Source organism: Callorhinus ursinus, unplaced genomic scaffold (assembly GCF_003265705.2).
Source record: "Callorhinus ursinus isolate GAN/ISIS: 27379988/994484 unplaced genomic scaffold, GSC_fseal_2.0 scaffold10, whole genome shotgun sequence".
Taxonomy (NCBI): domain Eukaryota; kingdom Metazoa; phylum Chordata; class Mammalia; order Carnivora; family Otariidae; genus Callorhinus; species Callorhinus ursinus.
Window position 1 is genome coordinate 81987879 of NW_027397072.1, and position 25194 is coordinate 82013072.

Here is a 25194-nt window from a genome sequence, read left to right on the forward strand (position 1 = left end):
GCAGCTGCGGCCCGCGAGCCGCTCACGGGGCATGGGCCGGCGGCCGGCGGCGGAGGGCGGCTGAGGGTGCGCGCCCGGCCAGGCGGTGTGCCCGTTCGCAGCGGGGACCGAGCCGTCGGCTGCAGAGACCCGGCCCCGCGGCCGGCGGCGGGCGGCGGGCGGCGGATCTCCGCTCCGCACTGTGCGCGGCCGAGCGGGCGGCGCTGCCCGGGAGCGATGCGCTGAGCGCACGGAGGGCCGAGCGCGGGGCTCGCGGGCGGCGCGGGGAGTCGACCCCATGGGGCTGGCGGGCACCGGGCGGAGCCTGCGGGCGCCGCCGCCGCTGCTGCTGCTGCTGCTCCTGCAGGTGGCCGGGCCGGTGGGCACCCTGGCTGAGACCCTGCTGGACGCGTCGAGGGCCATGGGCGCCAGCTCCAGCCCGCCCAGCCCCGCGAGCGTGGTGGCTCCCGGAACGACGCCGTTCGAGGAGAGTCGCCTGCCAGTGTTCACCCTGGATTACCCCCACGTGCAGATCCCCTTCGAGATCACCCTGTGGATCCTGCTGGCGTCCCTGGCCAAGATAGGTGAGCGAGCTGGACCAGCAGCTGGGGTGAGGGCTATCGGGTGGGGAAGCGCGGGTGGGTGTCTGAGTCGAAAGGGACCCGGGGAGGAGCATTTTCATGCTTTGGTTCTTAAGTGGACATTGGCCTTGAAATAGCCCCAAACTATTAGCCCAGACGAAGTCAGTGACGTGCTGCTTACTTTTACCTCAGACGCCAAGTGGTACAGCCCTCTGCCAAAGCAGAGACCTGTTTACTGAGGGAGGAGGCGAGTGGGCTGAGGTTTATTCCTATCTGTCGTGGGGAGAGAGGCGCAGGCTAGCACAGAGGCCAAAACGGTTAAAGCCCTAGATGCTCCGAGGAGAGAGGCGCCTTGGCCAAGACACAGACCCTGCCACGCATCTGACTAATGAAGTGCCTGGGAGGGGACCAGGGACAACTGAGCGCTTGCAGCTGGGACAGGAACACCCTGTCTCCTCCCTCCTTTGGGCTGAGGCTGTCACTCTCCAGGAAGCTTTTTCTTAGGCGAGTGAGCCTAGTAAAGTGAGATGCATATGCAAATATCATTAACCCACTTTTCAAACTATCTCTTTAACTCTTATTTGGAAAGCAGAAGCTCAGAATGTATTTTCTCACCTTCATTCCCCATTGCCCCCCCCCCATAAACTTTTGTTGTGATCATGGCGGCTTTACATTATTTTTACTTTATACTTTAAGTACTTTTTTATTTTGAAATATGTCAACTACTGTTGTTGTAAAGATTCAAAGAAGTTATTAGGTCAAAAGAATGTTTGCATTCTTGCATACGTCTTCAACATTTGTCCTGGGAAAGATCCCCTGCTGTACGATGAGGCAGGTCTCCATAAAGGATGAAGACACCTTGCCTGTCAGCCTTCAGCTTATTGATTGGTGGGAGAGGTACCACACACACCAGGGACCGTAATACAGGAAAGTGCTAAGTAGTGTGACAAACTCCGAAAAGATAATATGGCAATTTAGGGAGGCAGAAATCACTTCTTCATGCAAAGGAAGCATTTAAATGGGGTTTTCAAGGAGGACCAGGATATGGTTAGTTGGAGATGAAAGGGAACACGTTCCAGACAGGCATAAACAGAGGCATAAATTGGGGGCAAACACAAAGCAGTCCGAAGAGATGGGTTTGTACGAGGGTGGAAGTTGGGGTAGGTGAGCCTGATGTCAGATTAAATTAATTAGATTCTATTAATGATGACGAAAGGAGGCACATGCTGTTTAATGACTTTGCAGTCTGCGATTACCTGGCTTTGACATGGTTGTACTAGTTGCGTGTTTTAATTCCACCTGAGAACTGGAAGCAGAGGAAATGGATTTCCCTATCAAGTAGATACGTGCATTTGCATAAATTCGTTGCGGGTAATAATAAACTCAGGTGCTGTCTTCTCACATGGTCCTCACAACAACCCAGACATGTGGGAAGGACAGATATTAATACCCTCCCCTCCACTGGGTAGAGGCAGAAACTGAAACTCCAGAGAGTTGACATGAGTTGCTCACAGACACACTGAGTGGGGAGCCAAATGCAGGCTCTGTTGACTCATTCTCTCTCCCAGCCTCCATCACTGGCCTGGTGCTTTTGTGCCCTGTTTCCATTACTGCTGCTTGGTTGCCATTTCTATTCAATTACAACATTTTGTTTTGTTCTTCACTCCTGATTATTTTAATCTAATTAATTACACTAATAACAGCCGCTGGTAGGCACTTAAGTTCATTATCTCTAATTTTCACAACCATTCCGGGTAGGTATGATTACCCCGTTTCCTATACGGCGAAGCAGAAGTGGGGAGGTTACCTTGCTGGTGGGTGGGGAGCCAGAATTCCACCCAGGTCTGTCTGATGTCTCATATTCGTGGCTCTCCTGGAGGCTTGTTTTCTCAGGAGGATTAAATGAGACTACCTATGTTTAACATTCTTAGAAAATCCTGGGCATGGAGTAAGTGCTGAGTATTGTCCTCATTAGTAGGAGTGGAAAAGGAGTCACAGTATCTTCACTCGGTTCTCTGGTACTGCGTCTCCTTTTTCACGGGGCTGGGCCACCTCCTGCCTTTCTCTGTTTCTGTTTTAGGCTCAGCCTCTTTCCAAGTGCTCTTATTTGCATGGGTTGCTTTTTCATACTTGTTCTTTTTCCATCATGATCCATTCATCTTGTTGGGCCTTACTCTGTTAATTGTGTGGCATCTTATTAAAATGCTTGTCTGAGTTCGTAGGTGTGTTGATCTGCCCATGGGCAGTATTTTTTTTTTTTAATCCAGGTGTATTTCTATCCCCTGGCACTTGCTGTTCTCCCAGTCTTTCAGGCCTTCCCCCCCCCCCCAATTCTCAACTTCACTGGCTACTATCTCCTCTTTCTCTTCTGCATCTGGGGTGGCACAGAGATGAAAATACAGACAGATGTTCATGTCTCCCAACCAGAAGGGTCTGAGCAGAGAGAGACCTGAGTAGAGACTGCCATGGGTGGGGTGAAGGATATAGTTCCCAGAGCAGAAAGTGCAGTTTTAGAGTCCCAAAAGCTAGTCCTTGGGGTCTTCCCTAGGTTCTTCCTGTATATAGTCCAACCCTGTCCTCCTGTTGCAGCTCTGTCTGTCCTTAGAGGAGCCTGGAAGTGCCCGGATACCCTCCACCCGCTCCCCCAGGCCCTAAACTTTCTGTTGGCTTTGGGGAAGACTGTCTTTGTATTGAGGGATGCCTTTCCAGCCCATTCAGCTGTATCTCGTCATTCAAATTCTATTTTAACTTTTGCCCTGGAAAAACTGTTATTTGGGGGTGACTTAGATGACTTAATTCGCTCATACGTGGGGCAGGATGATGAATTGAGCTGTGCAGGGGACTTGAGGTGATGAGAACAGATGTGTTAACTCGTGCAAAATGCCATGATTTCTATTTGGGGCACTTTTATGCCGTGAACCCAGTGTACCTGAACTTAACCTGCTGCAGAGAACATGGAGACACATTGCTAGTGATTAATCTAAACAAAGATAACAGGTTGCCCCAAATGGAAGCTCCTAAGCACATCTGTAGGAAGTTTCAGTCATGCCGGATGGTGAATTCAGCATAGTTTGCTAGATTGCAGCTCAATATAATCATAGAAATATTGCAGTAAGAAGTACGCAAGTGCATTTTTGGCAGAGTGTTGAATGATTCAACTTTTCATTGTTTTTACCTGATTATCAAGGAAACTCAATTTCTGAATTATTGGTTAAAAAGAACATTGTATAGTCATGGTGATGATGTGAATGTATATGTAAAGTAGGTTAAATAAATAAAAGAACATAGAATTTAGTACAACTTTGAATAGTTTTTAAAATTTTGGCAAGAAACATTTCCCAATTTGTTTTTCACTTAGATCCTTACACATGTGAAGTTGTATTGTTCTTTATTTTGAATGCTTATATTTTGAATAACTCTTGATTTTTTAACAGCTATAAATGCACACCGTGCTTGGTAAATCCTATACACAGGGATGGAGTTCTGTAGCTTAGAATAATAGGTAGCCAAAGAATTAAGAGAAAAATTTCCTGGAGTGTTCTAAGATGGTCTTCTCTGCTTTTCTTGCCCATGAAGTGGATCAGTGGGCTTTGCCCTAAACTGGGTGAACTTGGGCATGTGTTCTACCTCTCTTTGAAGTCCAGGAACAGAGCACTGGGTCTCTACTGTTTAAAACAACAGAACTCCCTTCTATGTCCTCAGTGGTTTCCCAGATGTCCCCTCACTTATCTTGTAGTCTTGAGCTGGCCTGTTTGCCTCTTCCAGGTGTCACCATGCATCCTGCCCTTTTCATTTCCTTTACCCTTAAACTTGGGGTTAGGATGCAGAATTTTCCACTTTCCTCCACCCTGTTGTCTTGACATTAAATAACTTATTTGTAGTATTGTTTTAAGGAAAAGGCAAAGCAGTTTGGTCCATGAAGTTTTCTCCTCTGGGCTCCAGTCTGGCCTGATTTGAAATATGAAACCAGATAGTTTCTTCAGTTGATATCTATCTGTATTACCTGAGATCTCGATCTCTTAGAAAAACCTACCCTTGCCCTTGATCTGTTTCTCTTTGTTGTATTTGGTTTTCCTGAAGCATATACAGCAGCTGGTTGGTCAAGGGATGAAGCTCATGATCTTCACCTGTTTGTGAACCACATCTCACTTTGAACACACTTCTGAAGCTAAGTCTTCCTCATGGCATGTGTTTGTTCTTAAGCTAAAAGAAGAGTTTTGATCCTTTTTGTCTCTAAGTTTCCATCTTTTCCCTTTGGGCTAATAAACAAAGGATGAAGGATGGCTACAATAGCTTTCTTTTATTCCTTATAAAGATCATTTTAGGTGTCTTCTAGAATTTTATCACTCAAACAGAGAAATATTTTCTTATCTTTTAAAAGAATAACAGGTAATTTTTCACCAAAAATGTTACTCTCTGTATCAACTTCCACAATAACAGTAATTATCATTAATGGGATACTTTTTAAATTTTTTTACAGAATTCTTTCACATATTATGAAGCCCTAAAATTATACAAAGGACTTTTTGTATAAATATGTTTGTTCCTTGTAGGGTTGTAAAAACTCACCTGTAAAACCAAGTGAATTTGTTGATTTGTATGTGGATAGATTTTCATCAGTGATTCAATTGCTTTTAAAGTTTACCGTTCTATTTGGCTTATCTGTTTCTTCTTCAGTCAATTTTAGTGCTTGTGTTTTTATTTTTCTGGAAAATCATCATTTCATTTGAGTTTTTACATTTATGGGAAGGAAGTTATTTTCTATTTAAAAATACCTACTTTATCTGCATTTATTATTCTACCTTTTTATTCCTAATATTGTTATTTTTGTTTTTCCTTACCTTGACCAACATTCTCAGAAGTTTATCTATTTTATACTTTTTCAAAGAATTGGATTTTGATTGGTTTCTAGTTTATCACTTTCTTTTCTTTATTATTTAGCTACTCCTACTTTATTCGTGTGTATTTTTCTGTTGTTTTTATTCCTGAATTTAGAGCTTAGCTCATTAGTTATTGAATTTACTTGTTTTCTAATATGTCGACTCCCACCTTACAAAGGTAGTTAATCCCTGAAAAAACACTTATAGTTGAAAACATAATATTACTTTCAATAATTTTAGTGATAAATATTTTTATGAACTCTGCTCCGAAATTGGCATGTCCTTACACTAAAATGACATTAGTCTTATTAAAATAGACAAAACTCTTTCAACAGTTTATTTTAGTTATTATAACTCTTAAGCCATTTTTCTTCATCAGTTTCTCCAAAATATGGCTATTTCTGTGTTTTCATTAAATTCAAAGCTATGGGGGTGCCTGGGTGGCTCAGTCGTTAAGTGTCTGCCCTCAGCTCAGGTCATGATCCCAGGGTCCTGGGATCGAGCCCCGCATTGGGCTCCCTGCTCTGCGGGAAGCCTGCTTCTCCCTCTCCCACTCCCCCTGCTTGTGTTCCCTCTCTCGCTGTGTCTCTCTCTGTCAAATAAATAAATAAAATCTTAAAAAAAAATAAATTCAAAGCTATGATAAACTGACATTTAAGACTATGGTACAAAGCATAGTCATGATAATTCTAAGTTTATGTAAATTCATCTTTATTGCAAATTGTAACAATAAAGAGCATGGCAGAGACTAAAGAATTCAGGGAGGGGATGCAGATGAAATTGTACTTCCCTAGTAAATTGCATGAAATCATTATTGCTATCAACTGACAAACCTTTATATTCTGAGAGGAGAACTTAACATATCTGTGATAAAGCTGAAAAGATAACTGATGTATCTCATCAGGGGCACTCCACCGCTAATTTAAAGTCTATAAAATCCAATTTAGTTTTCATGAAATCAGAGAAATCCTTCATGAGCTGAAATAGGAATATTAAAAGAAACTCTTCTTAAAGGTGGTTTCTCATGATCAGGAATATTAAAAGAAACTCTTCTTAAAGATGGTTTCTTATAATCCAAATGGGTATATCTTTGAGGAATGAGGGTGTATGTATTGAAGGCTAGAAATACATTGCTCTGGCCTACCTCAGTTGCATTGTATAGTTTTGTTATATAGAGTTTTCACTGTTATTTAGTTCTCAGTATTTTTAAATTTCCTTGTGATTTTTTAAAAAAGATTTTATTTATCTATTTATTTATTTTTGAGAAAGAGAGGGGGAGAGAGAGAGTGTGTGAGCAGGGTGAGAGGCAGAGGGAGAGGGAGAGAGAGAATCTCAAGCCGACTCTGAGCTGAGTGTGGAGCCTGACACGGGGCTCAATCTCACGACCTGAGATCAAGACCTGAGCCAAAATCAGGAGTCTGTCCCTTAACCCACTGAGCCACCCAGGCTCCCCCCGGCCTTGTGATTTTTATTATTCTAGCCCAATAATTATTTACAATGATAGGTTTTAGTTAGTAAACATATAGAGATATGTGGTTATTTTTTATTTTATTCGTATTTTATTACATTTTGTTTAGATCAGATGTTTTCTGTGGTTTAATATAAGGTCCTTGTTTATTTTTATTTAAATTTTAGTTAGTAAACATACAGTGCAATATTGGTTTTGGGAGCAGAATGTAGTGATTCATCACCTGATTATATGGTCCTTTTTAAACTGCATTTTCCATGCTTGCTTAAAAAAGATTATATATTCTCTATTTATTTGGTGAAGGATTTTATACAGGCACATGTGCACGTATGCAGACACACATACACACTAGATTAAATTTGTAATTATGTTCAGATCTTTAATAGAATTGCCAAGTTTTTTGGCTGTTTTAACTATTAGGTTATATGGTACATTAAAATCAGTGTCTAAGATTGTGATGCCAATTACTGTTTATAATGTTGTTAATTTTTGCTTTGTATATTTTGATGCTAAGTTATTAGGTGCATACAAGTTTAATATTGTTATATCCTCTGAGCGAATTTGTCCTTTAATTATTAAGTTATGAACTTCTTTATTTTTAATAATATTCTTGGGGCTCACGGTCTGTTTTTTCTTTTGTTACAGTTGCTATTCAAAATAAAACTAGATTTTGTATGTCTTTTTTCTGTATCTGTTTTCCGCATCTATATTTTCCAGACATATCTTTTCCTATACCATTACTATTAAATCAACTAGATAATTTTCATTTAGATACATTTTATTAAACCACCTATAGGTGGATTTTTTTGTCTTTAATTTAAATGTTAAAAATATCTGTAATTTCAAAAGAAGTGCAGTTACATTTATTGTGCATTTATTGTGAGTTATATATATGGGCTTACTTTCTTTGTTTACTGTGCTTTTACTTGGTGTCTTTAGTTTTCTTGTCATATTTTGGCTTAGTATTTTTTTTCATTTATTTTTTATATATTATTATATATTCCATTTCTGTTCCTTTTGTGGTGACTCTTCAATTTTAATCTAATTACCTGATTTAACAGGAGTCAGGCCAGGCTGCTTTGGCTCACATTTTCCTACATATTTTGTAGTTGTATGATATTGTGTGCATAACTTAAACTCTCTGGGTTCACTTGCTCTATTGTTTAAATGGGTAAATAAAAGTACCAATGTCATAGGCTGTTGTAAAAATTAAATTAGCTAATATATGTAAAATCTTAAAATAATTTTTTGGAATGTGGTAAACATAGTATTTGATATTTTATTATTGTTTTATCCTCTTTCTGAATAATACTTAAACTATAAAAATTTTTGACTGCTATCTGTTTGTTGCAGAATTTTAATTTTTTGTCTTATAATTTAGACCTGGTCTATATTTAATTTATTCCAAATTAGATTTTAATTTTTTGACCTGATTTGTATTTAATTTCCTCCAAATTAGCTTTTAATTTTTATAAGCAGTGTTTACATTTGCAAACATGCTTATCAATTTTTTATTATTCTTCTGTCTCCCCCTTTCCCCCAGATTATTTTCTTTTTACTGAAATATGTTTTTGGTGTATACTTCAGGGAGGGTCTTTGAATGAGAAATTCTCTTGATCTTTGACAGTGTCTTTGATTATTCTCTTGAACGATTATATAACAGAGTATAGGGGTTGGAAATATTATCTCTTATCAGTTGGAAGACATTATTTCATTACTTTCTGACCCCTTTTGTTGCTACGGAGACTTATGTTATTATTCTCATTGCCCTTTGGAATTAATCTGACTTTTCTGTTGGCTTGTATTTAAGATTCTTCATTTGGTTATTTCTGATATTCTTCTGTTTCTTTGATGTGTCTAGGTATTGATTTATTTTGTTTTTGTTTCTTGGAACTTGTGCTTCCATGTTTCTTAATGCTGTTCATGTTTTTCATCTCTTTATTTTTCTTTTCTTTTTCTTAGTAATTTTATCAGATCTTTTTACTAGTATCCCATTACTGTCAGAGTATTTCTAATCTGTGCTTAACTTACTCACTGGACTTTTCATTTTAATTATATTTTCATTTATGCTGTTTTGGCTCTTTTTTAAGTGGATCTGTGTTTTGTTCATACTTTTCTACTATTCAGTTACTTTTTATTCCTCCTTTGATTTTTTTCATTTATTTAAACTATATTCATTTTATAGTTTTTTTTAGATTTTTTTGTTATTTTTAGTTGTTGCTAATTCTTATGTTTATCACATTTACTGACTTTCCCTTTTAGGTATTTATTTTCTTATATAGATTATATTTTTTGTTGTGAGCTTAGCTTCACCAGGGGATGTTTACTTGGAAGTGGTTTGTTTCCCTTAAGTTATGAAGGGTTCTTACACAAAAATGGTTTTGAGTTTTCATGCTGGGACCCAGAGTTTTAGTGGTTGGCTTTTAGTACCAGCTTGGTTTTCCCATATGATTCAAGTGGACTTTATACCTGTATGTGGTATAAACCTGGAATTTTAAACTTTATAGGGAGAATTTTCTCTCTGCCCAAGGCCATAAAGAGTTGATGTGTTTCCTTCTATTTTTCTGGCTATTGGCATCTTTTAGTATTTATTTATTTGGCACAAAGTAGCTCTTTGAGACTCAGGAATTTATGCATGAATGCTTCCCTTACTGGTCTGATGTCCAAATTTTTTGTGTTCATGTAGGTGTTCAAATACTGGGTCCTAGCACATAGGGCAGGTAACTTGTCTGGAATCCCCCTGGTTCACTGGCTTGAAATCCTCCTGTCATCTCTTGCTTTGACTCCTCTCTTTATTTCTGGCCTTCCACACATTTTCCTTTATTTTGAATGTGGCTAGATATTAATCTTGTATGTTTGAAGTAAGAGGTGGCTTTATCTGTGTTTGCATTGTTGGATGGCTCAGTGACATTGTACTTGGCACTTTTTAAACAAATGCTTGCTATAAAATGTTTGAAGTCCATGGATATATTCTGTTTATAGAATATCATAATGTATGATATTCTATATGTATGTATGATTAAATAATGTATGATTAAAAACTCTTTAATAATGTAAGGTGAATATAATATGTGCTTTCCTAGTTTTCCTATGTTCAGGATATAAAGATGGGACTATTCTGCTTTTATCTTCTATGTTTTCATAGTTGGGTAGAAGAGAAATAACTCATCAATTGAAGAAGTGTTGGACCTAAGTTTTGGAAAAGATGTCCCCCAGATTAGAAGTAGGAAGACCCTATTGTAGTTCGAGTTCTGCTATCAACTTTGTTGTATGACCTTGCCAAGTCTTCAACTACTTGGTTCTCACATTTAATTAGTAGAAGAAGGGATATGTATCTGCCCCATCTGTTTAACATTTCCACAGGGATAATATGAGATACTCTGTAGGGGAGGAAGTAATTTATAACAAAGATTTTACTTTTATATAGCAAAGGAAACTTAAGCCAAGAGAAGTATGTGTTCATTATATTAAAGTGACGTGCAGACATGGGCGTATTGTCATTCCAAATGAGGCATGCACAATTACAGGTTACTCTCTTGCAATTATATCTTTTAAATGTAATGAATCATAATTGATGTACTTCCTGCAACAATTGTGCACATTGTTCATCACCATCCAAGGGCTTTCTAATCTTGATTTGTGAAATTCATCCCTTACTTGAAGATGTATGTATTCCTTTCCCTCTTCAATCATTCCAGGGGAGGACATGAGAATTCCTTTGAAAGCTATGTGGCTGTGACATAATCATATTTTAAAGGTGAGTTTCATGTTATTACTTAGCGTTGGCATAGAAAGGCTCACGTGTAAAAACAGAAAAGTCAAATTCACAAATGTATTTAGACATTTCAACTGAAAATGTAACAGATGACACATGCGCACCCTCTGTATGTGAAAGTGCTCTAAAGAAGCTTTAAAAGTTTTGTTATCCAGAGAAAGTTCCTCGTGCAGTCATGAGGCAGTGGAACAATTCTTTTTATTTTTTTAATATTTTATTTATTTATTTGACAGAGAGAGGGAACACAAGCAGGGGGTGTGTGAGAGGGGTAGGCGGAGGCAGGGAGCCGGATGCCGGGCTCAATCCCAGGACCCTGGGATCATGGCCTGAGCCGAAGGCAGATGCTTAGTGACTGAGCCACTCAGGCGCCCTGGAACAATTCTTTTGCCATATTCCTGTGACCCTTCCACTGGTGATTCTGCTGCTCCCTATCACTAAGCTTCTTTCCTAGGGATCCTGGGCCTGGGGAATCTGATCTGTGTAATGCAGCTGAGCAGAGTCTTTTGTTGTGGCATTGGAGGGTGGAGATAGGTGGGCCTAGATAATCCCTCTATTATGGTTTCATTAATAAAATAATAATAGCTAACAAGGTTGAAGCATTATTCCATGCCAGGTATTTGGGCCAAGTGTTCTATACCTGTTGTCTTATTTAATCTTCATAGCAACTCTGGTTGGTAGGCACCATTATAATCCCCAGTTTTAAAAAATAGGTGAGGGAACAGGTTGAGAGAACTTAGGTCCAGAGTATCACAGCACTTAAGGGGTAGAGGTGGGATCCGTGGCCAGTGTACTTCATCGCTCCACTGTGTCTCGCCCTGAAGAAGAATGTTAAATTCTAGGTATCTGTCTGTGGTCTCCAGAGCACCTTGATGTGCCTTATCTCAGACACTCTTAACCTTAATCTTGACTGTCTCAGATTTTCACTATAAAATCAAACAATGATAATTACATCCTGCCTACTTCAGAGGATCATGGTGTGGACCAACTGAAATAATATATGAAAGCACATTTGACTCCATACTTAACATTAGTCCAAGTTCACCACAACTCTGTAAACTGGTAGAATGGAAGGCAAGGTGGTGGAACTCATAGTGGTATGAGAGCTGGAACTTGAGTCTAGAATTTCTGAATCTTGAGGGACGCCTGGGGGCTCAGTCGGTTAAGCGTCTGCCTTCAGCTCAGGGAGTCCCACATCGGGCTCCTTGCTCAGCGGGGAGCCTGCTTCTCCCTCTGCCTGCTGCTCCCCCTGCGTGTGCTCTCTCTCTCTCTGATAAATAAGTAAAATCTTAAAAAAAAATAGAATTTCTGAATCTTGGTCTCGCTTTTGCCACCATGCATAACTTAGGGAATGTAGAATTCTAATGGTTTTGAAATGTAGATTTAACATGTTAAGATTCATAGGTTAAGGGTTCAACCTGTAACTTGGGCTACCATGTAAATTTTAATAGGCCAAAGTTCAATTTCAACAGGTTGACAGGAGAGAAGGTATTAAATCTGTTTTGTGTTGCATGTATATGCACATGTGTTGACTTGCATACACAATGCATGTGCAGCATGCAGACATATATTCACACACGAATGACATTCATTTAGGACATAAGCTCCATGAGGGAAGGGACTTTTCTCTTTGACCTGCTATCTAGGACGGTGCTTGGCACATAGCAGATACTCAGTAAGTAAGTACTGAGAAAACAAATAACTAAATAATGTTTAGAGATACTTTTTGTTTCACCTCAGCTTAATCATGTGGTAGTTAAGGTAACTGTGCATCCTTGTTTGTCTGTGATATCCACGATTTGTGTTAGCCGAGCACATGTGTTAATAGTGTGCCCTTCACTCTCAAATATACTCGTATGATCATTTATTTGGCCACTCTACTTATAATGTATATACTGTTCTTGCACATATTTGAGTGATAACTTCAGCTCTGTTGTTCAAAATCCGAGCTCTACTGCTCTACCACTTGCTAGGTGTGGAGTTTGGGTAAGTTAATAAGCCTCTATATCCTCAATTATTTCATCTGGGAAATAGGATAATGATAGTAGCTTCCTTATTGGGTTGTTGTGAGGGTAGAGTTAATGCATGTAGAAAACTTGCCACCTTCACGAGAACAGAGGTATTGCTTCCTCTTCCAAAGCATACTGGCATTGCACCAAGAAGGTCTGTTCTGCCCAGTTATTCTGTAACAAGTTGTTAGATCATCTGGATGGACCTGTCTCCTGCTGTTGGTGTTATGCCTGGGTTTCTCTCTAAATCATACGCATTTCAGTTTTCATTGTTGCATAAATTAAAAAAAAAAAAGATCTGCTTTTGTAAGTTAATTTGCAATGGAAAAAAAAAGGCAGTGCACACCCTTTGTTTGGTCCCAGGTTTCTGTGTTGTACACTAAAGGGTGAACAGCCAGGCGTAACAGGTGGGAGGCTGAAGAGAGGGCCCCACACACAAGGCTTGTGGTCTGGTGAGACCTTCTCCGTAGGAGCGAGCTCTCTTCTTGACCCTCCTCCTGACCCCCTCTGGGCTGCTGGGTATACTCAGTGTCCTCAGGGCTCCCAGATATGTCAGTTCACACACGGGGGAGGGGGGGTTGTGTGTTTCAGCCCATCCTTCCCAAGTCCATTTGTACTTTTTTACAAACTGTGTTTCTTTAGGAATGGAGGCAGAAAAGCATTTTAAAACAAAATGCTGCAAAGTAATCATTGCTATTTAAAAACTGTCACCTGGCCCTCCCTATCAGCAGAAGCCCACACTAGCTGAGTGTCCATTTTATCAAACAAAACACCAGAATGGTGTGGAGAGAAGAGAATGAGAAATTGGGGCCCCTCCTTTCCATCTGATTGAAATGTCTGGTCTTCAGGATTGGTAAGAATACACCGTTCCTGTCAGCTGATCTTCTTAGGAGAATGGCATCATTCCTTGTGCATTCTCTGCTGACCTGTCTGGAAGGATATGAAAATGCTGCCTCTGGCTCTAGGAGCTCACATCTTTACAGGAGCTAGAAAATACATATACATGCCTGCATGAACTAGCTCCTGCCTCAATCTCTCCGGGTCCTGTTCCTTTGGCACTTTTATCACTATCTAACATGTATTTATTTATTCATGAGTCACCTGTGTGTGCTCGCTGTCCCTCCCTTCTCAAGTCAAGGCTCTGGGGTGGGGGCCTTGGGTCTTTTGGTTTTATCCACCTCTGTGGAGCTGAGGAGGCACACAGTTAAAACTAATGATGTCTACATTCTCAGTACTGTTTTATATTTTTAGCTGTTTCACATCTATAGCCTCTTGATGCTCACAGGAGCCTTCACCTGGTTTTGTTTTACTGCTGACATTCATCATTCATTCACATGCTTATGTTCTAAGCTAATGGTTTTTCTAAAGCGATTTGATTAATAAGATGGCTAATTTATGTATTTAATGGCTTTACTCCCTCTGCAGTGATTTTTTTTTTTTTGTCTTTTCTTTTCATTTGGTCTTCGTGTCTTAATTTTGTGTTTTGGTTTTTTAAAAATTTTTTAAAGGTTCTATTTTTATTTGAAAAAGAGAGAGAGAATACAAGCGGAGAGGCAGAGGGAGGGAGAATCTGAAGCAGACTGTTCCCTGAGTGCAGAGCCCAATGTGGGGCTCGATCTCATGACTCTGAGATTACGACCTGAGCCAAAACCAAGAGTTGGATGCTTAACTGACTGTGCCGCTCAGGCGCCCCTCAGGCGTTCCTCAGTTTTGTGTTTTGAGGCCACTGAAACCAGGGGAGTTACTGCTATTCCTGAATCTCTGAACAAACATGTAATCGGCAGGACTCCAGTATTTCATCTTTCCACTAAATATGTTAGTAGTATTGATCATTATTTTAATAAAATGTAATGATTATGATGATGGTGGGACCATAGAATTCTTAAGATCTGTACATCTTCAGAGTTGGAATCCCTTTGGTCTTTGCAACAGTAAACAAATGGAAAGACACATGGATGTGCAGAGACCACCGAGTTGGTAATCAGAAGCTGGAAAGGAGTGAACAAAAATGTGATGATTCTGGTAAGTTTAGAAAATAGTATAATTTACCAAATAGGGTAGTTTCTTAATTTAATTCTAGCCACCCATGTGCACATAGCTCCCATCCGTGTAAATAACTGGGGACTGCAGCAAAGTGTTAGCAACCACTTAATTGAAAAATGAAATTAGGTAGCAATTACTGGCTATTGTGGGTTCCTCTTCTATACTTTGATCTCTTTATTTTAAGCAAGTAGTAAATTTGTTTGGAAGGCAGGCTCTCAGAGGAATAAAAACCAAACAGAACATGAAACTCCCAACACAAGGTGGTTGAGTGGGTGGGGTAGTCTCCCTGGATAAGTGTGTACAACTTAATGATTGGTGGGCAAACAACAAAACCAAAATTGGCATAAATCATTTACTAACACGTGGGCTGAAAGAATGACAAGTCTGGGGATTTAACATCTAGCCTGGGGCGATAGAAAAAAATTGCTTTCAACCGTTGACCTGCATGGATAGTTTTGACTCTCGGTTAGAGTATACCAGAGTCCTCATACCCTCCCCGGACCCTGGATACTTGTGCCGCCTCCCTGTGCCTCTTCTTGATCTGCAGAGGGTCTATGCAGAAATAGTCCACAGAGCCTAACTACTCCCTGGATTCTGTCGTTCCCCCTAAATAATGGCTACACCCCGGGGAAGTTTTTACCCTCAGAACGATCTCTTTCAATCTAACCCTTCCTTGGCTGATCCCCTTCATCAAAGTGTCTTACTAAAATGGAAAAAGAAAAAAAAAAAACGGGTGTGGGCCAATAGCCACAAGGGGGTGAAGCTTGGTAAAGTTAAAGATGTTTGGAATCTGAGGCTGTCGAATCTACCTCTGAGCTGTAAAATCTCAACCTGCAGTCCTGACAGATTCAGAACAAATTCTGTGACAACTCTGTGTGTACTTCACGAGAAACCTGAGTCGAGGACTTTTCTAAAGAAGAATTCTTGGCGTGTCCAGGGGCTGCTGTCATCATTTTAACAGCCTGGATCTTGTTTCCCACCTGGCGACATTAGAAATTCCCCTGGCATCTGTGGGTTACTTTACTTGGCGCGGGGAGGCACATATTTCACACCCAGATGTAAAATACGCGAAAATACTTGGGTCACCATCCAGCATCATTGTTATTTCCTGGTGCAGGGTTGCAGCCTCGGTGGGCAGTGAGGGCACACCTGGACCGGTTCGTTTCTGGGCTGTGTGGATGGTGTGATGTGTCTCCTCCATCTTGGTTGCAAGGTGCTCGTGGAACATTTTGCAAAACTCCTAGGACACCATTGGAGCATGTTGATTGCAAGAACTGACCGTCTTTGGAATTCCTGCCCCTGGCCTATCCCACCTGTAGCTTCAAAAAGGATACTGTGACGTGTTACAAGGAAGTAATCTAAGATGGTCTACTCCAGCAGGAAGTAACCAAGATGGTAAAGTACGTAAGTGGTTTTGATCCTCTGAAAGCCAGTTAGTGGGTAAGCTAGCTAATATAAAATTGAAAACCATGAATAACTCTAAATAAAAAGCGAGAAATATTATTTACAGAAAAGCACAGTGTTTATTATTTGTTCTTTCTTCACTGGCTTTTCTCACTCTCCAAGCACAATTTCTTCTTTAATCTTGGAAAAGAAGAAATTGATGTGCTTTTTACAAGATCATTATGCAAAGTAATTGTGGTATGTATACTTTGCTTAGATGCTGATTAGCCAGCCTCTTGCATGACAGTCTCTTTTAAAATTCCTGGAAAAATCGTGAGCTTTTTTGTCCCAGAAGTAGCCATTGGGCAGCCGGGGCTTGCAATTGTCCCTTCACTGGAATCTCTTTTATAGAGAGAAACTGGAGGACTGTAGATTCGCCGTAAGGCCCAAGCTGGGGAGCTGCATCAGTGGACGTTTTCATTTTACCGTGTGCCTCCTGTGCCCACCACTGTGGCTCAGGCTCTTTCACAGCCAGGACAACTTCTTTAGTCACTGGTCTGCCCCACGTTGATTTGGGCAGTGAAGCCCAGAGAGACTCTGGGCCTTTTTGCTCACCCTCCAGGTTTCTGAGAGCTGAGGGATTCAGGGTCAGGAGCATCTTCCCAGGCCACCCCCTTCCTGCTCAGGGCATAGCGCCTTCCCAGCCCCTCCGCATGTGGAACCAAAACATTTTCATTTGAAGGGATAGCTTGCATTCTTTCAATTTGTGACTTCCCTTGAAATCCCGAGAGATAATAGTCTTCTATTATTCCCCCATCAGATTTCTGAGAACAGCACCTTCAGTTGCATCTGCCTTTGGCCCCAATATATATATGTCTTTTGTGGGACATGAAATTCTCAGTCGGCATTGGATACAGTGTCTTCCATGAAGTAGGGCAAGCCAGGAGTTATGGATGACTCCTGTGGGTGTGTCTGCATGTGTTACACAGGCTGCCATATGCACACACACAACTTTTAAGTCACTCATGAGCAATCACAGGGTTGCTAGTTAGAAACTAAATATGAAATTTCTGCTCAGGGATGTGTGCATAGTCTACTCAGCAAAAATACTTTTCTGGCCTAGTGGTTATAGGCCAAATCTTTTGGCCCAACTTCTTATAGAAAGGAAGCTGTAATACTGAAAATTGATCTTATCTTGCCAATGGCCCAGGAATGCAAATGATGAGTCTGAGATTAAAGAAAGGGCTTTAATCTGCAGGTGGTAGTGAGGCAAGGGCATGAGTCCAATCCTGGGCCCAGCCCTGGCGCAGGGGTCAGATTAGGATTTCGCTGTCTTCAATGGAGAGGAAAGTCTGAGGCCTGCAGGCCACTCCAGAAGTTCTCTCAGCTTGTGGAAGCGAATGTCACCAACTCTCAGTGTGCTGCTCAGGACCTGTCAGGGAGCTCGCCCCATTGACAGAAACCAGCTTTGGGGCTCAGTAAGAACAGGGAGGTACCCCTGAGGAGCTGAGCCCTACTCACTTGCTTAAGAGATGGGACGCCTGTCCCGTAAGCCGTGGAATCTCAGTGCTAAGTTGTGTTCTCATTGCTCCAGTTCAGATTTGAAGTCAGAAGTCAAAAAAGAACAGTGAAGAGAAAGAGAATGGAAGATTTCCCACTCTCATCTCCACTGCAGTCTTAGGAGCCTCTGAAGGTTGGCTTTTGGACTTGCAGTCCAGATAGACGGCCGACAGGGTGGCCTAGCGGTGGGTATGCATGCCCTGGGAGATGGGTGGAGGAGGGCGCCAGCAGTGGGGGGTCCTGCAGGCGCACTGGAGAGCCAGCACTTGCCCTAATGAGACGAAGCCCCTGCTCAGCTCCAGCCAATTGCCACCTTGCACAAATTGGGGGACAGAAGGCCCAGTCTGCTGTATTTTTCAAGATAAACTAAACAGAGGATTTTATGTGTGCAGACTCTCAATGTCCAGAGGTAAGCTCAAGATTCAAAAAACACCAGATGAGCAAAACAAAGTAGGCCTGTAGGCCACGGCGGCCCATGGCCTGCCAGTTTGTAACTCCGGCCCGGACTTTTTCATGTTACGTGAAGTTTTGCTTCCAGGATTCATAGCTGCTGATATTTATTTAAGGGAGCTGACTTACGCAGTCAGGATCAGTTGGAATTTGTGAGGTTAATAACAGTCCAAATGAATACCATCCCCAGAATGTGATTATGTCACAAAAAGAGAAATAAGTAATAGTGGGGACATCCTCTTGCCATTGATAAAAACGGGGAGGCCATTCTGGAATCTCCAAGGAAAAGGCATTCCCATTTTACACCTTGAGTAAGAAGCATGGGCACAGGAAGCAGTGCTGGGATGGAGGTCAGGCCTCGGGCACACGCCTCTCACGTTGCCTCTGACAGTTGGTTAGTTAAGTCATACAGCAACTTCATTATCTACGAAAGATAAACTGTGGATAAATCAGATGTTATTCTGACAATTGTTAAACAGTGAAGAGTTACTTCCCTTCACTAAAGCGTGTTTTGTCAATTTCAATAAGAATACCTGTTCTTGGTATCTCAGTAGATGATCAGGTCCCATACAAGAGGCACTTTCCTTTAAAAATGTGTCTGTGAATATTTTAACATTTTTAAATATAATAGAAACAAGTAAGGTTCTTGTGCTGTTGTTCACTGAGCATCATTTAGAATAAACCGGTAGGAGTATTGTCATAATAAACATACGTGCTCTGGTAGATTGGGATATCATGTCAGCATGTTATACCTTGCTCAACTGTGTCCGTTCTTTGATATTTTGCTACGAGCATTTTTGTAGAAATTAGTTATTTGACCCTTTGCATTGCAGAACATTCTGATTTTTTTGCTTTTTATTTTTGGATAGCCCATGCTTTGTACAGTTTGAGGTTTTCGGTCATTTCACCATAAACATTTTGCCATCTGTCTAATTGGCCGTAAGGCAATTTTGCCATAAAAGAGAAAATCGCGAAAAATAGCAAGGACATTCATCAAAGAGGACATAATGAAACATGAAAAAATTAATAAAAGTGATGTAAGGATATTTGCCATAAAAGCTAAAGCTGTGAAAAATAAAACAGGGACCTTTAAAAAAGGACATAATTAAACATGAAAAGAATTAATGATAAAATTCATTGTTAATGTCTTCCTTCATTTAGATAGAGAGGTGTCAATTTTCCAAATATTAGGATGCATGTTTGTAACTGAGCTTTTGTATTAAATTGTGAAGGGCATCTACACTGCTCTTCATTCTTGACATACTGTCACATGTCCATTCATACATGTTCCAGAGTTCTATGGGAAATGTACAACACATAGGAATGCTGTAACATATTTTTAACTGAGCTTTGTTACCATTGTAACTAATATGTTGTTTTCTAATATAGTATGCAATACAGCTTTATACTGTCTTATTTCACACGTCCAGTATTTATCCAGTAAATAATTTTCTATCGAGTCGATATATACTAGTCATTGTCCACTATTTAAGACTGCCATGTCTACTCATCACTGTATAGAACATGATGAGCGCTAGCCAAGAGTTAGATAATATATAAATGGGACCTTTGTCAATGGAGCAGTGAAACCAAAGTGTTAATCAGTTCTTTCATCTTTCAGAGCAGAATTGCCTTATGGTCAGTTAGTTAGCACTGAAAATGTTTGCAAGTGAAAATGCTTGTGGCCAAGATGTCCACAGTGAAAATACCAGACCCACGTTTAACATTCCCTCTCTGAGAGTTGCCTTTCAGAGGCCTGGTTCAGAGGCTGTGGGTCAGCTGATCAGTTATTTTGGGTTATGTGCATGGTGGCAGTGCCTGTCAGCAGAGATCAGTTTGATCTACATCTTTTCGTACTTGTTTGCTTAGCAGTATTTATGCAGCTATATCAATATTTCTTTTGCTGTGCCATAATCATTTTATAAGAACAAGTAGGAAAGTGAGAAACAAATGTGAAGATTTGTTTTCTATTATGGGAAAAGATACATAACATAAAATTTACCACATTCACCCTGACAAGTACAATTCGGTGACATTAAGTACATTCACAGTGTTGTGCAGTCATCACCCCTGTCTGTCTCCAGAACTTCTCCATCTTCCCAAGCAGAAACTCTGCCCATGAAACAATAAGTCCCTGTCCTCCATCCTCCCAGCCCCTGGGAAACTGTGTTCTTCTTTCTGTCTCTGTGAATGTGACGTATCTAGGTACTTCATGTAAGTGGAATCATACAGTAGTTGTTCTTCTGTGTTTGGCGGAAGTGAAGATTTTAAGCATAGCTCTTACAACGTAAGCAAAACTGAGGTGAAGGTAGAAATCACCTTGAGTGATGAAAGCATAAGCCTTTAGGGTAATCAGATAGAAACGAGTTGTCTGGGCATTCTGTGGTAAATAAAATAATAAAACTGCAGGTTAAAGAAGACGATAGGAAAGTTGGAACCAAGAATGCGAGTGAAGACCGTGATAAAAGGCGAGGCCCACGATCTTTGCTTTCAGGGGCTTGAACCCCAGCGAGAGCACACACAGGCGGTGGCCGTATGCCTATCCATGGGCATGGAGAAAAACCCCTAAAGGAGAACAGCCAGAGCAAATGGAAGGTAAAGAGCTTCTCTCTTTATTGCCATTTTTATCCACCTGCTACAAACTATGAGCCACTGGGAGTGCAGAATTGAGTAAAACCTTGCCACCACCCTGGGAATGTGTTCTAGTGGGTGAGACAGACCCTCAGGTGGATCTGGGAACTCTAGTGCAGTAAATAGTCTGCTAAAGGCATCAGCACGGTGTGACTGAAGACAGAGAGCCACACGAGCCCCTCACTGTCCTCTCAAAACATTTTGTTCTGGTCTTCGATGGAGAGCATGCATTTTTCCTCATATTGTTGCCCGTATCGGGTGGTACAACTTCCCAGTACCTGAAGGTAAGTCCCAACTGTGGATGACAAGGCCTAAGACACATTACTCTCACTGACTGTCAGGGTTCTTGCAGCGCCTCCTAGGGGCCACACTTGGCCCACCCTGATGAGTTTTGCACGCGCGGTTTCCCTCTGCTTGGAAGCCCCTCCCACGCCTCTTGGCTTTGACAACTCCTACCCCTCATTTCCTTAAGGAGCTCCTCTCCGGTGAGACAGACAAGATTAGAGACCTTGCTGTGGTTCCACTGCGACTTACATTTCCCTTTCCATAACAAGCGTGACATTTGTAATGACTTCTTTGACATCCTTTGTCCCTGTGGATGGTAAACTCCTTGGAGACAGAGCCATTATGTGAGTGCTTGGAAATGCTTGTGGGTCAATAAATGAAAGAATAGGTGATCGTGTAAGTTATTTATCAGGTTTTAGGAAGAATGAATATTTCCTTTGCAATGATTTTTCCATAATAGACATGATTTCCAGCTAATGATTTACAGGCTGTTCAGGCATTTCTCAAACAAATGTGTCTCGAGTACCAACTTTGGGTTTTAAAAGCAAGCAGGCCACCTTTCTTCCATCTGGGCACTTGTTTTTTTGCATGGTAGTTATGACTTGGCATTTGGAATCAGGATTTTGTAGATGATCTTTATCGAGTTCAGAAAGTTCCTTCTACTAGTAATTTGCAGAGGGTCTGTATGATGAATGGATGTTGAATTTTTGCTAAACACTCTTTCCACATCAATCACCTAATTCTTCCTCTTTAGTCTCTTGATAAGATGGGTTACATTGATTGGTGTTTCAACATTGAGCCCCATTGGCATTCCCTAGATAAACCTTACTTGGTTACAATGTATAAATTTTGTCATATATTGCTGAATTTTTGGCTACGGATTTTTACACTTACACTATAATCCTGCACCCAGCCCCAGTGTCACCAAGCAATTCTTGGACACCAGCTAGGTGCCCCACAACTCAGTTCTGACACCATCCACCAGGAGGTAGTGTCAGATCCCACAAATTAAGGGCTCAGTCCCGCAAGACTGCCCTCTTATCAAACAAAGGTTTTAGGGGCTCTGTACCAGGAAAGGCGTTGGAAGAACAAATACGTGTTTCTTATTATAAATTACCATATCACCATACTCATAAAGGATATTGGTCTGTTGCTTTATTTTTTGTACTCTTTGTTTGATTTTGGTATCAGGGTAATACTAGCTTCATGAAATCAACTGGGAAATGTTCCCATCGCTTCTATTTTTTTGGAAGAGATTACATAGAATTGGTATGATTTTGTAGAATTCACTAGGAAAACCATCTAGGCCTAAAGATTTGTTTTTTTAGGAGTTTTAAATTGCAAATTCAGCTTTTTTAAAAAAAGATTTTATTTATTTATTTGACAGAGAGAGAAGAGAGAGAGCAAGCCCAAGCAGGGGGAGCGGCAGGCAGGGGAGAAACAGGCTCTCCACCAAGCAAGGAGCCTGATGCGGGACTTGATCCGAGGACCCTGGGATCATGACCTCAGCCTAAGGCAGCTGCTTAACTGACTGAACCACCCAGGCGCCCCATGGTTTTTTTTTTTTTTTTTTTTTTTTGCTAGTTACAGCGCTGTTTAAATTATCTCCTTCATGTTGGGTGAATTGTGGCTATTTGTATTTTTCGAGGAATCAGTCCATTTCATTGAAGATGTCAAATGTGTGTGTAAAGTTGTTCATTGTATTCCCATATCATCCTTTTGATGTCGGCAGGGTCTGTAGTGACTGGTTTCTTTTACTTAGCACAATGTTTTCAAGGTTTATCTATGTTGTAGCATGTATCAATAGGTCGTACCATTTTATGGCCAAATAATATTCCATTTTTTGCCATATTTTGTTTATCCATTCATCAGTTGATGGGCATTTGGATTGTTTTCACCTTTTGGTTATTATGAATAATGCTGCTATGACATTCCTGTACAAGTTTTTATGTGGACAGATTTTTGTTTCTTTTGTGTATATAACTGAGAATGAAATTTCTAGGCCAAAAAAGTCTGTATTTAACTTTTTGAGGGACTGCCAGACTGTTTTCCAATGTGGCTGTACAATGTATGTTCCTAGCAGCAGTGTAGGAGGGCTCCTATTTTTCCACATCCTCATGAACATTTGTGATTACCTGCCTTTTTGATTATAGCCATCCTAGTGTGTGTGACGACCCATAGGTTGTTTAGAAGTGTGTTGAGTCCCCAAGTTGAGATTTTCCTGTTTGTTTTTTTATATGTTACTGCTTTCTAGTTTGACTCCATTGTGATGGGAGAATATATTCTGTATGATTTTAGTTCTTTTAAGTTTATTGAGGTTTGTTTTTGAGGCCCAGGATATGTTCTATGTTGATAATATGTTCTGTGGATTCTTAAATGTGGATTCTGCTGTTTGTGGTTGGAGTCCTCTATAGAATTGATGGTCTAGTTATTCTATCAGTTATTGACAGTGGGGTATTGAAGTTTTTATACTTGTGTGTCTATTTCTTTTAATTATATCACTTTTTGTTTCATGTATTTTGTAGTTCTGGTGTTTGGTACATATGCATTTAGGCTTGCCATGTCTTGGTGAATTGACCCTTTTATCATTATGTAATGGCCTTTCCTGTCTCTGGTAATTTTCTTTGCACTTAAGCTTACATTATCAAGTATTATTATAACTACTTCAACTTTCGTTTGATTAATGTTTAACGATATAACTTTCTCTATTATTTTATTTTCAACCCAGCCTATAGCCCTGTATTTGAAGTGAGCTTTTTTAGGCAGCATGTAGTTGGGTGATACTTTTTAATCTATTCTACTAACAGCTGTCTTTAATTGATATATTTGGACCATTTTTTAAAATTTTATGTAATTATTGATATGTTTGTGTTTAAATCTGTGACTTTATTTTTGTTCTCTGTTTTTCATTTCTCTGTTTTCTTTTCTTGCCTTCCTGTGAGTTATTTGAGCAGGTTTTTAGAACTCCACTTTTAGCTATAATGTTCTGGGGAGTAACTCTTTGTATAGCCTCTGTAATGGTTCCTCTAGGAATTATGTTACGTGTGTGTGTGTGTGTGTATACATATATATAAAATATAACTAATAGGTTACTGGTATAGTCATTTACCAGTTTGAGTGAAGTATAGACCTTACCTCTTGTTACATCTTTTTATTTTCCCCAACTTGTCATATGGGTGGCTTAAACATTTTCTCTGTATACATTGAGAACCACATCAAGTGGTATTCCAATTTTGGCTTCAGTGGTCAAACTTAATTTAGAAAATTCAAGAGGAGGGGCGCCTGGGTGGCTCAATCATTAAGAGTCTGCCTTCGGCTCGAGTCATGATCCCAGGGTCCTGGGGTCGAGCCCCGCATCAGGCTCCCTGTTCTGCAGGAAGCCTGCTTCTCCCTCTCCCACTCCCCATGCTTGTGTTCCTTCTCTCACTGTGTCTCTCTCTGTCAAATAAAATCTTGTAAAAAAAAAAAAAATTCAAGAGGAGAAAGAAAATACATAAATTTGCTCATATTTTTGTTCTTTCTGTTTTTCTTTCTTCCTGATGTTCTAAGATTCCATTGTTTTCTTTTTGAGAATTTCTTTTAGCTGTTATTTTAGGGTAGGTTTGCTCACAACAAATTTTCTTAGTTTTCCTTCCTTGATTTTCCCTTTATTCCTAAAGGATATTTTCACTGGGTATACAATTCTGGGTTGGCAGTTCTTTTTTTTTTTTTTTTTCCTGCACATGAATAATGTTGTGTTACTTCCTTATAGTCTCCATGGCTCCTGACAAGAAATCTGATGTTCTGTTTTCCCTCCTGTAGAGAAGGTGTCCTTTCTCTTTGGCTGTTATCTTGATTTTTTTCTTTTTTTGTATTTTCAGAAGTTTGACTATGGGTTGTCTTGCTGTAGGTTTCTTTGGATTACTCATATTTGGGGCTTACTCATCTTCTTGATTCTGTAGATTTGTGTCTTTTGCCAAATTTGGGGAGTTTTTTGCCCTTATTTCTTTGAGTACTTTTGTAGCCCGCCCTTCTTTCTTTTCCATTCCTGGGACGCTGATGACAGGAATGTTAGATCTTCTGCTTTAGATCCATAGGTTCCCTCAGGCTTTAGGTTTGTTTTCTCCCTGTTCAGATTGGATAATTTCTATCATTCTCTCTTAAGGTTGACTAT

At 40.4% G+C, this 25194-nt stretch overlaps 2 protein-coding genes across 2 annotated transcripts in view; one reads left to right on the forward strand and one right to left on the reverse strand.

Moving 5' to 3' along the window:
- Positions 1–25194, reverse strand: part of LOC112821706 (large ribosomal subunit protein eL19-like) — a 475653-nt gene that overhangs the window by 337070 nt on the left and 113389 nt on the right. The window lies entirely within an intron of this gene.
- The window catches only part of SLC9A2 (solute carrier family 9 member A2), a 96662-nt gene continuing 71711 nt past the window's right edge, over positions 244–25194 (forward strand). Inside the window, 1 exon segment of the mRNA XM_025869073.2 lies at positions 244–563. Coding sequence (XP_025724858.1) covers positions 278–563 — 286 coding nt within the window. The 5' untranslated portion in view covers positions 244–277.